General features: G+C 38.4%; 1 protein-coding gene across 3 annotated transcripts in view; it reads left to right on the top strand.

Annotated features, from left to right (window-relative positions):
- Nucleotides 1-20098, top strand: part of LOC124280561 (molybdate-anion transporter-like) — a 53395-nt gene that overhangs the window by 32776 nt on the left and 521 nt on the right. The window contains exons 10-13 of one of the 3 annotated variants that reach the window (XM_046716509.1): nt 2376-2478; nt 5378-5445; nt 6394-6473; nt 13249-13285. In XM_046716509.1, the coding sequence (XP_046572465.1) occupies nt 2376-2478; nt 5378-5445; nt 6394-6473; nt 13249-13285 (288 nt within the window). Of the gene's footprint in view, nt 1-2375; nt 2479-5377; nt 5446-6393; nt 6474-12508; nt 12558-13248; nt 13286-20098 lie in introns of those variants that run through there. The other 2 variants (XM_046716510.1, XM_046716508.1) reach the window with 2 other exon arrangements.

Here is a 20098-nt window from a genome sequence, read left to right as displayed (position 1 = left end):
GACTTGACATCACATCACAGAGATACCATTGAATGTCTTGCTCTGATCTGGATGTAGCTCTGTGAAGGTGATCCTCAAGCCTTGAGTCCCCACTGTGCATTATTTTGTACATTCCAGTTGTGTCGAGGCTGCTTCATGATCAGTTTACATGTCGACATGTTTGGTGTCAAAGCCTATGTTGCAGAAATTGGTTTCACCAAATGTGTTACAGTTCAGGCGAGATGCTTGTCGCCATAACAATACTGAACTGTTATAAGTTCAATAATACAATAATTTTCTAATTTTTTTAGAAGGATTGAAAATCAGTAAGAATTCATTTTGTGCAAATGTTCAGCACAGTATGTCACATGCCATGAGACAGACCATGGTTACTGTGAAAAAAGCTCGCTTCAGTTATTTGACCAGGCTTTTTCCAATGGTTTTACATGATCACGAATGTTGATACACAACTGTGTGATAGGACCTGAGATGATGTTTTGCTCAAGATAAGTGAAAGGCTAATGTCACAAGGAAAAAGTGAAGGGGATGCATATTGCAAACTCTTTTCTATTTTCTTGTCAGATACAACTGACAGAAATATTCTGTAACTGTATTTAGATGTTTATTAACATTAGGGTGTTTAGTTTTTAGGAAAGGCATGACAGTTTATTTATTCGTCTGAAGAATCACATAATGCTCGAAATTTAAAACCTTTGTATGGGGAATTATACATTTGTTTCCATGATTCATGGTGTTCCTTTGGAATCATTACACACACTTTCACAAGCAGGTCTCAATAGTTATTATGTTGCTGGGGTGACTGGGAGAGTGTAAGCTCCTCTCAGTAATCAATCATCTCTACATGCTACGCTGAATACGCTGAGTTAATCATTGTTTCGTGTTTTGGGGTTTCAATTTAATTCATTGGATGAAAGGGTATATAAATGGGTTCTGCTGCAGAGATTGTCCCCCCGAGAAATTGTGATACTGAATTCCAGGGATGCTCCTAAAACATACAACATTTATTAATGCAGAAAGAACCTTGATTGAAATTTGATTGGTTCCTATAAGTCCACATTCTCTTCCCACAGAGGTTACTCCTGTCATATCTTCCTACGTAACCTCTGTTCTATTACGGCCCTTTCATGGTGTGAGCGTTCAAGACTCGTGATTGGAGGCAATCAGATTTAGTTGTGCAATCAGCGACGTTGTTTCAAAAGTGATCATTCGCAAGGCCTCGGTTATTTCCGTATGTTTCGAGAAAACTAAACCTTTTCCCCTGCGCGATGCGCAAACGTTTCTTCTAGACAGAACTCAGTCATGTTATGGCGGATCAGTGGCGTCTCCATCGCCCTCGTTGACAACGGACAAGCTAGCCATTAAACGTCTTGTGTGTAGCATCAACACAAGTCCCCGGCAGATGGGGGATATTTGTGGCCCCACATTTGCTTGTGTTAGTCAAGTTGAATCTAAGTCGATGTAACACGTGTTCTGATTGGATAGAAAGAAGGGGGATAATTCGTGTTGCGATCTTTTGCCGCTAGGGGATTTTACGAGAACCGGGAAATATGGTCGTATTAGAACAGAGGTTACGTAGGAAGATATGATAGGAGTAACCTCTGTGGGAAGAGAATGATAAGTCCATGGTTATTCTCAGTTATAAAAAGGCTCCACCATCCCCACTAATGTGTACTTGCTGTCACAAGCTAATAAAGGAGTAAGGTGATCAGAGCTGGTCACATGGTTATGGCCCGGGAAAGCAAAATCTGGATGAAACCTCATCAAATTAGGTGTCGCTTTCAAGCTACAGTGCAGACTGAATTTAGCGTTCCCTGAACTCTCAATACACAAGAAAAACAAAGAAATGTGTGTCGTCGTGTGATACCGTAGTCATGGTAGAAATGTAATAAATAAATAACAATGAATGTTTGAGCCACTGTTCACCGATAAGTCACATTGATGGATCATGTGGAGGTGGATCAATGAAGGTGGATCAGGTCAGCGACGTGATCAGTGTAGTCCAGGACAGCAAACGGTAGACGAACTGGAACATGTGGGAATAGGGAATATTGAAATTTCACTTTATCGGGCCGACACCGGTCACGTACACAGCAGGAAAATGTCAATGATATGAGAGACCAGTTGGGTGTTGTCCACATTTGTTTTACCCACCACAATGATTGTACCTGATTTTTGGAATATTGATTTTGCAAGACAACCAATAAAGCAACCAGTCAAACATTGTTTCATTATCCCCTCTGTTTGTATTCAGAAAATATTTGAATGTATATGCTGACAGCATCTTAATTTAGATGTCTTAATCTGATGTTTGAAACTGTTAGTTTGGGTTCATAATGTTTGTTTCAATCTGTACAGCTGTGTAATTTATGTTTCAGAACCAAGCAGTCATATTCTCAGGCTTCTTGGTGTTTGAGATGTGTGTTGGGATCTTCTGGCCCTCTCTTGGCACAATGAGGGGAAAATATGTACCTGAAGAAAGTGAGTTTCCACAACGCTTGATTCTCATTGTTTAAAATGAGGAATCACGTTTCCATTTTGTATCTCAAACTTGAACCTTTTCATCGAAATAGTGGGTGTATGTACACATCTACATTAGGGATGCACATCAGTCCATAAAGTATTAGTTGCTGATGACTCATCTGAATAGTATATATGTATCTGAGCATTGACAGATATCTTGAACAATGATTTGAGATCCCTGGTCATATGTAAGATATCTCAAAATGTACTTGCAGAATTCCAATCCAGTTTTAAACATGGCTGTAGCAACCATGTTTAGGAACCTGTGAATGATAATTAATTAGGTAGCTCTTGTCTGAACATTTGGCGCAGCTTGAAGTTAGTTGTGGTGCCTAAAATCATGCACATTGCTTTTTTATTATTATTATTATTATTATTATAGGATATTTATATGGCGCACATATGCAGGCAACTAGTGCATGCTCAAGGCGCTGGTATTTTTTTCCTCAATCATTGGATGTCAATCTCAACGGCACCTCAATATTATCAGTCTCAACTCCCTGGGGAGTATACAGCTCTTGCAGCCACAAGGCACACCGAGTTATTGCAGCTTTCCCATCCTTACCCATTCACAGCTGGGTAGACTGGGACATATAGTCACAGTACTTTGTCCAAGTTTACTGCACGTTGCTGTACCCGCAACTAGGTGTTTGCACGTATTCATGTGGCCACCATCTGGTCATATACCAACGGATTCGTGGGTTCTTTTAAGTGCACAGGGTTGTGTACTGTACATTTGCTTTCACATGATATTATGACTTGGACCTATATTCACAATTTCATGCATATGGTGTAAATGAAAATGCTGTCACAGGCAATAATCAGGTGCAGTTTCACAACTGGATTTACACTCTTGCTTATGGCCATGTTGGATTACCACATGGAAAGCATACTTGAATTAAAAAAGAAAGGGCTTAAGCAACACTGTTAAAGGCTGTTGGAAAGATGGTTGTGGCAGAGTGACCAGACTGCTGCTCTAAAATGCCTAGGACATCAGTAATACATATTTTGAAAGGCAGGTGAATGTGTGCCTTGATCTGCCCAGTGATCTTCCCCAATACGCAGATACCTTGATCTGCCCAATACACAGATACCTTGATCTGCCCAGTACCAGCTGTTCCCCAATACACAGATACCTTGATCTGCCCAATACACAGATACCTTGATCTTCCCAATGCCCCAATACACATATACCTCCTTCTTCCCTATACCCAGATACCTTGATCTGCCCAATACCGAGATACCATGATCTGTCCAATACATAGATACCTTGATCTTCCCAGTGCCAACTGTTCCCCAATACACATATACCTTGATCTGCCCATTACACAGATACCTTGATCTGCCTAGTGCGAGCTGTTCCCGAATACACAGATACCTTGAGCTTCCCAGTGCGAGCTGTTCCCCAATACACAGATACCTTGATCTGCCCCGTGCAAGCTGTTCCCCAATACACAGATACCTTGATCTGCCCAGTGCGAGTTGTTCCCAAATACACAGATAACTTGATCTGCCAATACACAGATAACTTGAGCTTCCCAGTGCCAACTTTTCCCCAATACACAGATACCTTGATTTGCCCGTTACACAGATACCTTGATCTGCCTAGTGCGAGCTGTTCCCCAATACACAGATACCTTGATCTGCCCAGTGCGAGTTGTTCCCAAATACACAGATAACTTGATCTGCCAATACACAGATAACTTGAGCTTCCCAGTGCCAACTTTTCCCCAATACACAGATAACTTGAGCTTCCCAGTGCCAACTTTTCCCCAATACACAGATACCTTGATCTGCCTAGTGCGAGCTGTTCCCCAGTACACAGATACCTTGATCTGCCTAGTGCAACTGTTCCCCAATACACAGATACCTTGATCTGCCTAGTGCGAGCTGTTCCCCAATACACAGATACCTTGATCTGCCTAGTGCGAGCTGTTCCCCAATACACAGATACCTTGATCTGCCTAGTGCGGGCTGTTCCCCAATACACATATACCTTGATCTGCCTAGTGCAAGCTGTTCCCCAATACACATATACCTTGATCTGCCTAGTGCGAGCTGTTCCCCAATACACAGATACCTTGATCTGCCTAGTGCGAGCTGTTCCCCAATACACAGATACCTTGATCTGCCTAGTGCGAGCTGTTCCCCAATACACAGATACCTTAATCTGCCCAGTGCCAACTGTTCCCCAATACACATATACCTTGATCTGCCCAGTGCCAAATGTTCTCCAATACACAGATAACTTGAGCTTCCCAGTGCGAGCTGTTCCCCAATACACAGATACCTTGATCTGCCCAATGCCAAATGTTCCCCAATACACAGATACCTTAATCTGCCCAGTGCAAGTTGTTCCAAATACACAGAGAACTTGATCTGCCAATACACAGATAACTTGAGCTTCCCAGTGCCAACTTTTCCCCAATACACATATACCTTGATCTGCCTAGTGCGAGCTGTTCCCCAATACACAGATACCTTGATCTGCCCAGTGCGAGTTGTTCCCCAATACACATATACCTTGATCTGCCCAGTGCCAAGTGTTCCCCAATACACAGATACCTTGATCTTCCAAGTGCCAAGTGTTCCCCAATACACAGATACCTTGATCTTCCAAGTGCCAAGTGTTCCCCAATACACAGATACCTTGATCTGCCCAGTGCCAACTGTTCCCCAATACACAGATACCTTGATCTGCCCAGTGCCAACTGTTCCCCAATACACAGATACCTTGATCTGCCCAGTGCCAACTGTTCCCCAATACACAGATACCTTGATCTGCCCAGTGCTAAATGTTCCCCAATACACAGATACCTTGATCATATGATGTATTTAAATTTTCTTTCATTTTCAGCCCGAGCCACCATCATGAATGTTTTCCGTATTCCTCTCAACCTGCTTGTTGTTGTCATCCTCCTGCAAGTGAGTACTCAATCAGGAACATAATCATATAGCTCAGTCATATTCTGCTTTGTCATGATCTTGTGCCTGCAGGCTCAATCTAACAATATCCTTCAGACTAAGTCATATGTCTGCATCAAAATCTCATGCTGTCAGAAACTTATCATGCCAAATGAGAATACCATATACTTCCAGGTACAGTATATGCATTGAGACACAATTACATTTGTCACATTACATTTTCGATTGTCAATCATATATCAATATATGAAGGTTCCCAGATACTTCCCGGAGTATAAGTATCTGGGAACCTTCATTGACTCTAAGCTGAACTAGAACTCTAACACTGAAGCCCTATACAAAAAGTGTCAACAACGTCTTCATCTCATGCGTAAACTGAGATCTTTTAATGTTAACCCAACTGTGATGTCATCTTTTTATGTAGCTTTTATTCAGAGTATTTTAACATTTTCCTTCCATTGTTGGTACAGGTCTCTCTCACTTCATCTCAAATCTAAAATAGACAAAATTGTTAACACTGCAAGTAAAATCGCTGGAGTCAGATTTGAATGTTTATCATCAATATATGAGCGGCAAATCGTGAATCAAGCTGTCAAAATCATATCTGACCGTACTCACTACTTAAATTTTGAATACAACCTCCTCCCTTCAGGCCGCCGCTACAAAGTTCCAATTGTGAAAACTAAGAGAGCCCGTACATCCTTTATTCCAAGTACCATATCTCTCTTAAACAAATGTGAAGATACCTATCTTTTATGCTCACATTTGAATGCCCCCAGACACACGCATGTACCTCACTTGTCATGTTTTGTGGTTTCTTTTTTAAGCATATGTGGTAGCATGACCTTTTGTTCTCTGGTAAAACCCACATCAATTGTGAAAGAATTAATAAACCGAAAGCAATGTGATATGTATTTAGGTTACAAGTATGTTTCCTTTTGTCCACAGAACCTGCAAATGAACACCATATTCCTGTGTTGTGTGTTTTTCCTATTCCTGGCTGCATTTTTCCAGCACCTACTGTTCCAGTAAGTACTTTTGGTGATCTCTCCTGGTATGATACAGATACTGCTTTTGTCCACTTTGTTTCATTATTGTGAGATCTTTGTCATTTCAATACTTTTACTTTATCATCATATTTTGTCTAAAACTGCAATGTTATGCAATCCAACAATCGTTATCATTGTTTTATTCCAACAATATACATCTTTGCCCAAAATCCTGAATTTTGGGTGTCATCATACTTCGGAAACTTCAGATTTTCAACAGAAGTGCTTTTGTCAATCAACTATCCATAACCAGTTGAGATACTAATGGCATCTATATTTCTAAACCTCTGAACATGCACAGCCAAGAGAAGTGTTTACTTCTTTTCCTCAGAATTGTCTAATATTTTTGGGCCATGGTCTCAGCAACCTGCAGCTGAGCCTCTTTCCTGGACTCATGTATGCAGAAGACATTACATTATAACCTTACCAGAGTTAGTGGCTAAGAACCAAACAGCTGCTGTGGAATGGCCGGGAGAGAGATACTACATGTTTCGAAAGGTTGGTTGTTGGGCAGGTCACAGGTCATAGGAAGCAAAGAAACCAATTGATAATTTCAGAATGGGAAATTTCTTTCAAATACGTCCATCTAATAGGAACATTTGGGATTCTGTGCCAAACATCAAACTGACCAGGCAAAAACAAAACTGTCCAAAATGATGTAGATATGAGTCATGCCATGTGTCAAAAGAATGTGAGATCTTTTACCTCGGGAATAACGTGACACTCAGAATGTTCTGGAATGTTTCATCAACAGTTACACATAGAGCATTTCCGGAGTTTCTAGCTAAGAATCAAAATGCTGCTATGGGACCATTAGGATAGCAATCATACACTATTCCAGCTCTTTCCCGATTCACCATTTTATCAGACAGAAACTTATACTCAGTCAGAACTTTTAAATGGTATCTTCAAAGCACTGAATGCTCAAGGCCTCTGGATCTCTTGTCAGGAACACTCAGATAAAAACAGCACACCAAGAGTGCTGTTGCAGCTTAAGTGAAGAAGACCATGAAATGCACTTACTCGATGGTGGAAGAGCAGTGTCCATCATACAGATCTCACTGACAGCACAAGATGGAAGTTATTTCATCCTTTCTTGTGTCCTTGAAACAGAAACAGATGATGTCAGCTTGCCAGTGGGCATCATCTACCATATTTACTTCCTTTTACCAATGTCAACATACTTATCCCAGATTGGACACATTTGGATTGGATAAATGGCTGTACAAACAGACACACCTAGTTTGGGAGTTACTTTAAAACTCAGTACTGAGGATGGTTGTTGTGAACAAATGGTTTCTTCTTGTGGCATAACTTAAGCCTGAAACCTCAAATAGTAGACTTAAGACTACACAAATCTTTGGTCGAAAACCTTTTTTGTCAAAATAATCTTATGGATTCAGAAACAAATTTCAGGATAAAGGCAGTCATGCTTTGTTTAAGGAAAAGACCCACATCGGAGGGGAATTGTGAACTTTGTTTTACTTTTCTTTTTACATTCTAGACTGATATCTTCTCAGGATATTACTAGATGTCAGTGTCCATTGCTCCCTAGAGTATTTTCTCTGGCAATAATGTAACATAGGCTTTCTGTTCTTTATATTACATCTACACCTTGTGTCCATATCTGGGTTGCTTATATTGGAAAGAATACCAGACTGAGTTTTGGGAAAGAAGATACCTTCAGTGTTTGAACTGGTTATGGACAGGTGACTGAGATGGGGGACTTCTGTTGAAAATTCATTTGGTTTTATAATGTAATGACAGCCGAAACAAACTATTTCTGGCACGAATGTAATAGAGGTTGTAATCTTTGAACTTTTAAAAATGATAACAATTGTTGGATGTTATATATGTGTTGAATGAGTTTGCTGGATGTGTTTGATGATAGATAGCCTGTGAAAAATGTCTTGTGTCGGATCCTCCTTTCCCAGCAATATAATTGCTATTTTGAAGCACTGACAGGAAAAATACCTCATCTGGTACAAAAGTCCCAGATGCCCAAAAGATTATTATATGGTGGATTCTTCACAAACATGACATTATGTCAGCTGAGAAGAGCCTTAAACCACAGACTGCCTTAAACCACCAGCTGCTACATCTAATGCCCAGGAAAAAACTCCATATTTAGATACAAGGACATAAATCATTTGCAAGTTATATATGTAATGTTATATTAATGTGGTGGTCTTCTAATGCTGATACTTGGTAATCCACATAGTTTGTAAAGAATAATGACAAAGATGTGATTAACTCAGTTAAGAGTGCTAACAGATGTGGTGGTCAACACCATGTGTTAACAATGCTGACACAGATGTGATGGTTAAAACAATGCATTAACAATACTGACACAGATGTGGTTGTCAACACCATTTGTTAACAATCCTGACACAGATGTGGTGGTCAACACCATTTGTTAACAATACTGGCACAGATGTGGTCAACACCATATGTTAACAATACTGACACAGATGTAGTCAACACCATTTGTTAACAATAATGGCACGGATGTGGTGGTCAACACCATTTGTTAACAATACTGACACAGATGTGGTGGTCAACACCATATGTTAACAATACTGACACAGATATGGTGGTCAACACCATTTGTTAACAATACTGACACAGATGTGGTGGTCAACACCATTTGTTAACAATACTGGCACAGATGTGGTGGTCAACACCATGTGTTAACAATACTGACACAGATGTGGTGGTCAACACCATTTGTTAACAATATTGACACAGATGTGGTGCTCAACACCATTTGTTAACAATACTGACACAGATGTGGTGGTCAACACCATGTGTTAACAATACTGGCATAGATGTGGTGGTTAACACCATGTGTTAATATTGACACATGTGGTTAACACCATGTGTTAATATTGACACAGATGTAGTAGTCAACACCATTTGTTAACAATACTGGCACAGATGTGGTAGTCAACACCATGTGTTAACAATACTGGCACAGATGTGGTGGTCAACACCATATGTTAATATTGACACAGATGTGGTGGTTAACACCATATATTAACAATGCTGACATGGATGTAGTGGTGAGCACCATGTGTTAACAATGCGGAAATGGATGTAGTAGTCAACACCATGTGTTAACAATGATGACACATGTTGTCATTAACACCATGTGTTAACAATGCTAACAGATGTTGTGGCCAACACCATGTGTTAACAATGCTGACACAGATGTAGTGGTCAACACCATGAGTTAACAGTGCTAACAGATGTTGTGGTCAACACTGTGTGTTAACAATGCTGACAGAGATGTTGTGGTCAACACCATGTGTTAACAGTGCTTACAGATGTTGTGGTCAACACTGTGTGTTAATAATGCTGACAGATGTTGTGGTCAACACCATATGTTAACAGTGCTAACAGATGTTGTGGTCAACACCTGTGTGTTAACAATGCTGACAGAGATGTTGTGGTCAACACCATGTGTTAACAATGCTGACACAGATGTTGTGGTCAACACCATGTGTGTTAACAATGCAGACAGAGATGTTGTGGTCAACACCATGTGTTAACAATGCTGACACAGATGTTGTGGTCAACACCATGTGTTAACAATGGTGACAGATGTTGTGGTCAACACCATGTGTTAACAATGCTGACAGATGTTGTGGTCAACACCATGTGTTAACAGTGCTAACAGATGTTGTGGTAAACACTGTGTGTTAACAATGCTGACACAGATGTTGTGGCCAACACCATGTGTTAACAATGCTGACACAGATGTTGTGGTCAACACCATGTGTTAACAGTGGTAACAGATGTTGTGGTCAACACTGTGTGTTAACAATGCTGACAGAGATGTTGTGGTCAACACCATGTGTTAACAGTGCTAACAGATGTTGTGGTCAACACTGTGTGTTAATAATGCTGACAGATGTTGTGCTCAACACCATATGTTAACAGTGCTAACAGATGTTGTGGTCAACACCTGTGTGTTAACAATGCTGACAGAGATGTTGTGGTCAACACCATGTGTTAACAATGCTGACACAGATGTTGTGGTCAACACCATGTGTGTTAACAATGCTGACAGAGATGTTGTGGTCAACACCATGTGTTAACAATGCTGACACAGATGTTGTGGTCAACACCATGTGTTAACAATGGTGACAGATGTTGTGGTCAACACCATGTGTTAACAATGCTGACAGATGTTGTTGTCAACACCATGTGTTAACAGTGCTAACAGATGTTGTTGTCAACACTGTGTGTTAACAATGCTGACAGATGTTGTGGCCAACACCATGTGTTAACAATGCTGACACAGATGTTGTGGTCAACACCATGTGTTAACAGTGCTAACAGATGTTGTGGTCAACACTGTGTGTTAACAATGCTGACAGAGATGTTGTGGTCAACACCATGTGTTAACAATGCTGACAGATGTTGTGGTCAACACCATGTGTTAATAATGCTGACAGATGTGGTCAGCACCATGTGTTAATAATGCTGACAGATGTGGTCAGCACCATGTGTTAACAATGCTGACAGATGTGGTCAACACCATGTGTTAACAATGCTGACACAGATGTTGTGGTCAACACCATGTGTTAACAATGTTGACAGATGTTGTGGTTATCACCATGTGTTAACAATGCCGACACAGATGTTGTGGTCAACACCATGTGTTAACAATACTTACATAGATGTAGTGGTCAACACCAAACTAAAGTGTGCAGTTGAAATTCCTTCAATATCATGTTTCTGCCGTGGATAACCATTGTTGGACTTTGACCTTCTTTATTCCCTAGTCAAGATAATGATGCTGGCAATGAATTGCTCAAATTTGCTTTATCTGACATTTGATTAAGTACCTGCATGCTATCAGTTGATATTATTCATCTTTATACTAACACACATGACAGTTGTTTCTTGTATATTTTCTGTCTGTGTCAGTGAAACAATATTCAGTGATATATATTTCCAAATCATATTTGATCATTAAACCCATAGTTGAATTTTTAAGAATTTATACTATATTACAATATCGGCTTTGCATGGAGAAATAAAATACATCACTTTCAGCATCATTTCTAAACCTTTCAAATTTAGGATTGGTCACAGTGTTTATCAAAACAGAAAAGATTGAAATGACAAATTTTATAAACATGGCCCTGCTTTGCCACAATTTCATTATTCTACTTTAAATGAAGATCTGTATTCCCTTTTCCCTGCCAATGATTATTGGTCACTAGTCACTGAAAATGCAAGGTAAGGATGACCTATAAAGAGACATCTGGTGAAAATTAGCAGTGAGAATCAGTATACCCTAGTAATGAGCATTCTTTATAGAAACTTTATACTGTTCTGTAAGATTTTCTGTTCTCTAGTCTCTATTCCTGTGCAATCATTATTCCTCAAAAATACAACTAAGGTTTGTACAAGATGCAGAACTGTGTGTCAGTATGGACAAATGTGTAAAATTAATGGTTAATAATACAATTACTAGACTATCACCATGATCTTTGACAATACATTTTCCAGGTGAATATCATGTAATGATGATCGAGATAGTTATGATGTGAGGCCCTATTCCTTGTAATCATCACATTGCCTGGAAATTGTATTCTCACAAATCAACATCCATTACTAGGAGCTCTCACAAATCAACATCCATTACTAGGAGCTCTCACAAATCAACATCCATTACTGGGAATAGGATCTCTCACATATCATCATCATTACATACTCTCACAAATCATCACAATGAGTAGGAACTCACTCAGATCATCATTACCTTGTACTCATCATCATGATATGTGAGGGGCCGTCTCCAGGTAGACATTAGATGCTCTTTGAGAGTTCAGATGCCAGATAATGATCCAAGTTTTCCTTTCCTGGTTATAAGATTTGAAATGTATGTGTCCTATCTTGGCCGGCCCGCAACCTGAGCACTTGCTCACATAAACCAATTGGCGCAGCCCAACTCACATCCTTGTAATTTGTATCCTTATGCTGCTAATATTTGTCTCCAGTGTACAGACAAACACGAACAAGGTACCACCCTAGTCTCTTCGATAACATAGAGTAGTTAGTGACAAGGGGCGTCTCAATTCTTGTTAATTTCAATATTAAAGCAAATAATGTTTATCAGTAAGATTTAATGTGTATCTTTGTACCATTTGGCCAAACTTAAGTGGAACTTTGTGTTTGTCACAAGTTCATTATTTTACATTAATTTGTTCAGTGAAGAGTTTCTGTATCAAGATTAACATATGTCAAATAGAAAGTATTCTAAATTATGATGTATTTTGAAGTTTGCGCTTTTGGGACCCCCATTGTTGTGAACCTCCATTGTCTTAAGGGTTGCTGCCTCTAGTATGTTAGTCTGGCCAATTTCTTCCAACAGAAGGGGACAGCTGTCATGCACTCCATCTTGAAAAGAGGGTGACAGACAATACATTTGTCTTGTAGGCATCGATACTCCTTCCTACTGTCCTGTCCTTCATCAGGTTTCTCTTTCCTGCAAAGCTGATGTTGTATGTTATTGGTGGATGTGATGTGATATCATGGTGTACAGTCCTTGGCACTTGGTGTCTTATTTTCCATATATTACCAGCTTCAACAGAATTCTCATTTTCATTTTAAATTTTTCTGTGGGCTGAAATGTTGTCTATCATTCTTAAATAATGTCATGCATGGTTTTGTTTCTGTTTTCCATTAGATCTGTCTTATTTTTTATATTTCCTCCCCAACCTGTCCCTTTTATTTCCAGAAAAGTTAAATCACCAAGGGGCGACCTAGGCACACTGGTAAATGTTTCGTTTAGTGAGATGTTTCCTTTCTGTTTGCTCGAGTCCTAACCTACAGAAGCTACACTTCCTCTGACCTGTGTATGACACCCATCATATCCCAAGACAGCCACCATTATATCTCTCACTGGTTACATGAAAGTAGAAACGTCACATCAATCTTTAAAGTTTATATGCTAGGCTATATTCAAGTCATTGTTGGCATCAACTGTTGGTCAATATTCATGTTTATGTGAAGTGAGTTTCTCGGAAGGAGGTGTGCACCAAATGAATCTAATGTTCCATCTACATGCAGGACCGTTGTTGGGTTGAAAATGAAATAGTGTTTATTCAAATTCTGTTTAATTCTTATTAAGTCAATGGAGGTGTTGTATCTGCTTACTCAGTAATACTGTTAAACTGGTAATGGTTCAGGATACTCACAATGCTTACGCTTAAGTAGTTTGTAGTTGAGTACTTCCCGTGGTGCACTTCACCTGACTCAAAGAACTTATGCCATTGCCTGTTTGTCAGTCAGCAGTTGTACTTCATAGACATTTTCTCACAAACAACTGGATGATAAATATCTGTTAATGGCAAATAACTCATTCATTGTAATTTCCAAAATGTAATGAAATTTGATACCTGTGAAAGTATTGTTTTGCAATATTTAATTGGTTAACCTTGTTATTACCCTGCTGTTGAATTCTCTCAATTCTCTACTTGTGATGCCATTCCATGTTCCTCATATCATTAAGTTTCATGGTTACTTTTTAGTGGTCTGTATTTATGTAGAAATGTTTCAATATAAATGCTGACAGCAACTCTTGTTAAGTGGCATTCTTTGACATGCAGGTGAGATACTCTACCATAGCACCATTAGCAAAAAGATTAAGGCCGTCTTGACAGGAAGAATGGACAAGCACTGCACCAGTAGCAATATTTTCTAGAGTATATTGTGCACTGGGGTATTTTAATGCACATCCAAGTGTTGTGGAAAGATTCTATGGTGTATCTATGGCAAATGAATTTTTTAAAGTGTGCTTCATACTCATGGTAACTGTGGTAGTGGGATCAAAACTTCATCTGCATCTTATACTAGCCACAAGAGAAACAAAATTAAAATTAAGAGTCAAATGTGGCTGTTTTATGGCCAGAGACATCAGTACAAGTGAGAAGTGATTCTGACAGGTAGTCAGCTGAGCACCTTGTGTGTTGTCATGTACAATGGGGGCGGTGGGGTAGCCCAGTGGTTAAAGCGTTGTCTCGTCACGCCAAAGAGCCGGGTTCGAATCCCCACATGGGTACAATGTGTGAAGCCCATTTCAGGTGATGTTGCTGGAATATTGCTAAAAGCGGTGTAAAACCAAATTCAGTCAGTCAGTCAGTCAGTCATGTACAATGGCATAAGCACAGAAAAAACACAGTTACATCCCTTGGATGCTCCATCTTCACCACAGATTACAGTTTCTTTCTGTGGCTAGTGTATGTGTAATTGTAATTGAAGGACATTTTGACTGAACTTTGTTGAGTACTGCTACTGAAGTGGTAAGATTGTATGCATGGAAACTAGCAAATGTAACTTTCATATCTAACCCCTTGCACCTGTTTTCCTATCTTGTGTTCTACTCTGCATGCTGAGAGTGTGTTGTTCCCATATCCAGTGGTGGTGGCAATAATAATGATTAGTCACTTAAACCCCATGTATTATTTGCTCACCTAGATGCTCACCCTCACTTTGTGCACAATGGCAGATCCAAGCATGTTGACTGAATCTGCCTCTGACTACTGTACCATATATAGATTACAACATGGACAAGCAAGGGAACAACAAACTATGAAATCCCCAACTAACCCACAGTCAGGGAGACCTTAGCTTCTGTATACATTACATGCGTCGTTCTCAGTAAATGTCATAATTCATTTTCATGCTGAACAAAGTAAAAAAATAAAGTTCCATCATTTATTTATATGATATAATCATGATAATACAACCATACTTTTCATACCTAAAATGTTTGGGTCGACCTAGTTATACTAACCAATTTTGTTCAACCAATAACTATTGGTTGGATTGGTTTCAAATTTGGGACCACTTTCTTTGTTTACAGGAGAGGTGGAATTCAAAATTTGATCATGAGATTTTCATTGTCTCAAGAATTACAGCAATTTACAAAATTTAACTTAAAAAAACCATGGGAATTTTTGTTCAACCAATAATTTGACCACATTTCAGATGATTGTTTTCAAATTGGAAATCACCTTCCAGTTCATTATATTTTAATTTAGCAAGAATTATCACAGTTTATTAAATTTGATATGCATCATATGTGTAGTTTCCTGGCACCATAAAATATGTGTTTTAGCTTATTGTGATTTTTTTCATTCTGCTATTCTGCTATGGCAGTCGACTTTCATATTACCCTGTTTCACTGGTGGTATTACAATTTCAACATCTGTGAAACTACATGACCTTTGATCATGACTAATATTAGGAATGGTATCTCTATAATGCTCTCACAGAAGACCTACCCCATTTACAGTCTTTGGACATATTCAGCCTTTTCTGCAAGTATTTTTTAAAGATATGTATTTTTACCTGATTCAAACTCAGCAGCATGATAGCTGGTGTCAATGAAATGAGAATGATGTCATGAGCAATGAATGGGCATTGAAAGCAGAGGTACAGATAAGCTGCGTATCTGCATAAATTATGTAAATATTTATGTGAAAACTCAATTCTATTAAGTCTATTGCGTACAAGTACGCTTGATTTTTTGTAAATATTCAGTAAATGTGATCTTACATGTGTACACACAAAAATGTCAAATCTTAGCTTGCGTACCGGTGGATAGATAAAATAACTGCAGTATACTGAGAGGTTCTATTTCAGGACATGAACTTGACAACTTACCGTCTTTCTTATCATTTCTCATATTACAGATCAAATATAAATAACAAACATTAACTTTTAAACTTCTCTATATTATCAAATTTAATGGGAAATGGCAAAATACCCAATTTAGTTTGAGTGAGGTGAGTACAATTTATTTGGTTACTCAAAGAAAAATTAGGATACCCAATTGAGATGAACACAAGTGAGTACATAACTCAATGACCCAAAAAGTTATCTGTAGCTGTGATGAAAGTCCATGTTTGTGCAAAAGAGTGTAGGTTCGAATCTTGGATGGGACTCAGCCCAATAAAGAAATAGAATCTGTACTTTTTTCTGAGAAAGTGTGATCCCAAAATCTACCATATGTCAATTCTGACCACTTGCTGAAAGGCAATGTGTATTCATATAACTTAGAATAGAGTACTTAAAACTTCCAAAACATCTTTGCATTTTTACCATTATCTTAAATATTTTCCTCTTTGGTACTGCTTATCTGATGGAGCTGCATTTGACATAACGGTTTCTTGTCAAGAAGACAACTCATCACATAAAAATCAGTTGATTTTTTAGTTTTTATAATTTTTTGAAAACCCCTCATATTACAGGTTTTAAAATGTTGTTCATGTGAACCAGAGGGCACAGGGCTTAGACTTGTGTGAATGTAATAGCTATAAGAATGTCAACATTGGTTCAAGGAATTGTTATTTGCACTCAGGTTTGTTGTCTTAAACATTGGTTTCTCTTCATGTCACTTTCCCTAGAATGTTTTCACCAACTTTTCTTTAAGTCACTACATATATTTTCACAAATATCAAGTAGTAATGTCCAGATCAAAGTCAGGTGACGCACAGAGCCTTAGCCCTCTTTTTAGTATGCAAAGACAGTTGTTTCAAACATACTTAATTCCTACAAATACAAAATCTCTGTTACATCAGTGCCATAAATCCTGTAATTTGGAATATATAATTATTATAGAAAATCTCTTTAAAAAATCGGCTTTGCTGACAAATGTCAAGGCAATCATTAGACCTCAGCCAGATAGAGTAACGTTTATGGTCGCTAGATGGAATAGCGAAGTATTCCTCAGCAGCATCTTCTTAGCTTCATTGGTTTTACTAGCTGTGTATTCACGCCTTGTACGGGCATCCCAATACAACTGGATGATGTTAAATCATTCATTAACTTGGATTTTCTAAATCATGCAAAAAGTGCATTTTGCACATTGTTTTCAAGAGTAAGCATATTTCTAACTCTGTTATTTTCAATGTATTTTCTTTAACTTTTGGTTATTGTTAGCATGTTATAATTTTGCTATTCAATAACTTGACAAGTGCTTAAGAATACAGTTATTATTCAAAATTTTATCTAACTTTTTGTGAAAAGTATACTTCACATTTGATTGATGGCAAATGTGACCCGAATCATAGATCTTTGTTAACGCAGACCACTACAGACAAGGGAGAACCAAACAGTTTACTGAAGGAGACTGCACATTTAATAGTACTCATATCTTGGGGAATTTCGAGATTTTTGGTGACAGTTTATCCCATATGGGGAGGATAGTAGTCTTTCCATTCTTAGGTGTTCTCTTGTATAACACTGACATGGCACCACAACACCATAGGGATTGTTTGATGGATAGTATCATGAGTACTGATTGTAACAATGACAATAAAAAGATTTGTAGTAACATTTCTACATTGTATATGAGTAAGGTAAGAATACATAGTGATTAAGGTGTGATGTTTACTTGTGTTCAGTTATGAAGGTTTTGCTATAATTCTTTTATTGTTAGTTTGCTTCCAGGTTCATTTTGTGTTACATTTTCTGAGAATGTCTGACATAGTTCAGGAGCTGTTTATGTGTTGATACATTTACACTAACATGGACATAACAGATACATACCTGTATATCTGGACTGATAGCAATATAGCCCTTTTATTCTATTTGTGTTGAGATTATCATCACTTTTGCCAAGCTTCCTAGCTCATGTGAGAGAATCAGAAAACACTTGTAGCTGATACCACTTGAAGAATACGACCAAGCGTTCTGAGAAATATCTCTGTGTGTTCTGTGCTTCTTGACATTCCTGGCACAGCCCAAGCAGACAGTAGCCAGGGTCACCATGCATGTGTTAAATGTATCAGTGGTAGAAGTAGAGGGGATAATGTAATACTGTAAACCAGAAATATTCTGCGTCAGATTATATTTTGCGAATTTTGTGTTTCTCTTCCCCAAGCAAAACATTCTCGGCGTAGTAATATTAACCCATGCAAAGTTATTAAAAAAAATTTAATTCTTCTGACACATTCTTCGGGAACGGGTCCACATCAAATTTGTCAAAGAGTAAAGTAACGATGTTTTGAGATAATATTTAAACAACTGAATAAACTTAAGAATAAAATCAATAACAGTACTCATAAAAGTTGTCAAACGTACATTACAACTTATTATTTCCATCTTTTTTTGTGCGATTGTGTAAAGTAATTCAGGTGACATCTCGGCTTTCATCGCCTTGAACTTAGCGGACACAATGTTTAATGCTAAAATATATGCATGAAGCATTTTTGTCACAGGTCATAACCTAGCACGATATGTCCACTAAGTTTCATAATATACGTATAGGTGGTGATTTTGTTGTGTCACACGTTCAGAATAGCATGATCTTACCCAAAACTTTCGTCTGAATCTAACAGTTTTCATTTACGAGGACAGTGTCCATTGCTGTAATATGATTAGCTGCCTTAGGTCACGTGCATGATTTTGACCAATCACGATCCTCATAACAGACTGTGGCAGAAAAGCGTCATTAGAAACCAATCTTTATCCAATAGAATAGCTTCTTACAACTGTGAAAATACTCTTGGCAAGGGTACGGTGATATTGTTGATGCTCAGAGCTTTCGAATGATACCCACCATCAAACGAATTGCCTCTCATGTTATTCGTACGAAGCTTCCAAAACGGAGGTATTTCCCGCTGTTGTATCACGTTACCATGCGGATAGCCACTGATATCAGGACCATACATATTATTATCATGTCCTATAACAAATACTCTAACAAAAGCAGCTTACTGGTGGATTAGCCTACTTCCTGATTATTGCATCGAGAATACCGGATGCCCTCCATCCACGAATGACTGAGTCTTTGTTCTTCTTCACAATATTTATAGTTTGGCATGAAATGCATGTGGACCCGTTTTTTTGTAAATATCTCTTCATCCCATGACCCAATCGATCTCAAACTGTGCAAGTGGATGTTTAGTCAGACAACCTAATCACATTGTAAATCACCGATTTTATGCATTTGTATTAAAGAATCTGTCTATGTAACTGTCAACAAAATAAACAGCAGAACGCAAACTGCTTGCAGAGGGAGGGAGCCAATGACCTGTAACAGCGGCAGTGTTGTCTGACTAAACATCCACTTGCACAGTTTGAGATCGATTTTGGGTCATAGGATTCTTTAATACAAATGCATGAAGAGATATTTGACAAAAAACAGTTTGAGATCGATTGGTCCAAAAAAAACATGCATTTCATGCCAAACTATAAGCAATGTAGTTTTAGTTAACAATGTTGTTTTTGCAAAGCCTACTACTCACGCAAAAGAATACCTTGCAGAACAGACTTTTTCTAGGCGCAGAATATTTCCGGTTTACAGAATCTCTCCTTATTGGATCTTTTTGAAAGCTTTCAAGTTAATCCTCCAGTCTACACCAGTGAAGTTTCCTACCTTGTTGGGAAACACTTTCATTAATACCTTCTACATTCCCTGTACATTAATCAATAGTCAAGTGATAAACCTTTCATGCCTGAATATCTAGCCTGTTTCTCAATCAAGGAAGTAGCATGTTCAAAGGCATTATTTTTATGTTTGTCATCATGTTTTTAATGATGCTGCTGCTAGGTTAGAATCAACACTTAAACCTATAGTA

Source organism: Haliotis rubra, unplaced genomic scaffold (genome assembly GCF_003918875.1).
Source record: "Haliotis rubra isolate DU_JTF1 unplaced genomic scaffold, ASM391887v1 Scf27, whole genome shotgun sequence".
Taxonomy (NCBI): domain Eukaryota; kingdom Metazoa; phylum Mollusca; class Gastropoda; order Lepetellida; family Haliotidae; genus Haliotis; species Haliotis rubra.
This window is presented reverse-complemented; position numbering and strand designations above follow the sequence as displayed.